The 2140-nt window shown below is 53.5% G+C and overlaps 1 protein-coding gene across 1 annotated transcript; it reads left to right on the forward strand.

The window, feature by feature from the left end:
- Positions 1–819: 819 nt before the first annotated feature.
- Positions 820–1785, forward strand: GLOTRDRAFT_134688 (uncharacterized protein; the record flags this gene model as incomplete). The annotated part of the gene is made up of 1 exon (XM_007873628.1): positions 820–1785. One exon carries the CDS (start codon positions 820–822, stop codon positions 1783–1785), a length of 966 nt encoding a protein of 321 aa, XP_007871819.1.
- Positions 1786–2140: the final 355 nt, after the last annotated feature.

The raw sequence follows: 2140 nt of genomic DNA on the forward strand, positions 1-2140 counted from the left end.
GGCTAAGGATTGTTCTCACCTTATTGTTTATGTTTTTCCCATGCTATTGTTAAAGATTTTCTCACCCCTTGTTCTTGATTTCACATGCCCTTTTGTTTTCTTTCATGCTTTTCTCACCTTATTGTTTACCACTTTCCCATGCCTATTGTTTTGGCTTAGTCACCCATGTTCTCAAAGCTTCAGGGATTGGCTGGAGCTGGATGACTCATACCACTCTCTCACACTATTGTTTACCTTTTTCCCACACTATTGTCTCCTCCCAAGTATCTTCTCACCCTATTGTTTGTAATTTCAAATTACTGTAGGGTATATAAGGAGCTCAGTAGGGAGAGAAAAAAAAGAGGATCAATCTATCTGGGATCCCCCAATAAAGCTATTTGTCTGTCAAGTTAAAACCTTGTCCCTACTGTGGGATAAGAATTGTCTGGACTCTGATTGTCTGAAGCACCTCAGTGTAGGGAAGGACTGCAGTACTGTCTGCTGTCTGCTTCAGTTAGCTCAAGCTTGCCTTGGAATATAAGACTGGGCTATTGGAAATCTGTCGTTAGACTCCTGTGACCTGTGTTAGCTCTCTACCTTCATTCTCAGCTAGACTCTAGTAGTCAGCTACCTATTTAGTATCTATCAGATTACCACCACAATATCAGGGTCTGCGTTGGAAACTTATCCTGCCTCTCGAACACAAGGGAACTGCTCGACCAACGTTAAATCCAGCATTCTCTTGGGGAGCTTGACGACCTTTCCGCTTAGTAAATTCTAGGTGGATTTATATCCGTCGCAAGTTCTGCTGACAGCGTATGCGAGGGTGGAGAGAGAGCTATGTATCGAGGAGGAGATGGACCCGAGGATTCAAGTCCCTCTGAGTCAAGACCTTCGACGCCCTGGTACTCCCCATCCTCGTCGACTTCCGCCCACTCCACCACTGCCGCCCCCGACACCACTGCCGAGTTCTACGAGGAACGACTCAACGCACTACGCGACGCCGCCTTCACCGAGCTCCAGAACCTCCTCACTGAGGAGCAAGAGCGCGCTGAACGACTCGTACCCCCAGTTCCCGAGCCGCCCGCCGTGTTCTTCGCAATGCTCGACTCTGGAGGAAGCGATGGGTCGCCTGACGCTGGAACCACCACCCTTGCCGGAGAGGACAGTGACCTGGCGATGCGTGACGAGGCCGAACTCCTTGTACCCGACCTGGGTCTTGGAGACGTACTTCTACCACCCGCCGTCTTCAACTACGACAACGACGGGTACGCCGCCCATCTCGCGCTTGCAGAGCTCCGCCGCGTCCTGGATGGAGGAGCAGGCGGCGAGCGTGAGTATCGACGACCCTCAAGTTACAGCACCCCGCCCACCGAATCAACCGTCGTCGACGCCGCTAGCGCCAGCAGCCCACGTCGAGGAGCTTCCGACCATAGCGATGTCGTCCCCGAGACTCCCGGCTGCTGGGAGCGCGAAGATGGATCGCCCGCGTCCGTTGCCTCTGACGCCGGGGGAGCAGTAGCTCCGCCGAGGTCGCCTTCACTTGAATACCCGTCGCCGCCGCCTGTTACTCCTTCGCGCAAGACTATACCCGCCTACGCCGCCGCGCCCGGATCGTTTCGTAACCCCATCCTCGTCGACAGCGAGCAGGACTCGCCCGAGTCTGACGACGACTACACCGATCGGGAGCGCCGGCTCCACGAGCTGCGCGCGTGGGTCGAGGAGACGATCCACGGGTACGTGACGGATGCATGCGACGAGGTGCAGGTGCGCCTGCGGGAGGAGCTCTTTGGTACGCCGGCTTGATCTCCCTCGATAAGAATTCTTTTTCCTTGATACACGGTCTCTCTCGCATTCGTTGTTCGTCGTGTCGCCCTTCTCCTATTATCGCATTATCTTGAATGTACTTCTACTGCTGTCTGGTATCCCTTTCCCTTTCGTCATGTTGCCCTTTCACTATGCCTACCCCTCTTCTCTCACCACCATTCCTATAGAGTGTTGCGCTGCTGGGCAGCCAGCTCTAGCTCACCCTGAGACTCCCCTAACAGGAAGTCCCTGTCTTTCGTCGCCTTTCTCTTGTAATTCTAGTAACAGTCTGCCGATGTCTATGCGCTCCACTCCTGTTCAAACTACTCTAGTTTCAGCTTGTAATCAAAGTGAT

This window comes from Gloeophyllum trabeum (assembly GCF_000344685.1).
Source record: "Gloeophyllum trabeum ATCC 11539 unplaced genomic scaffold GLOTRscaffold_00401, whole genome shotgun sequence".
NCBI lineage: Eukaryota > Fungi > Basidiomycota > Agaricomycetes > Gloeophyllales > Gloeophyllaceae > Gloeophyllum > Gloeophyllum trabeum.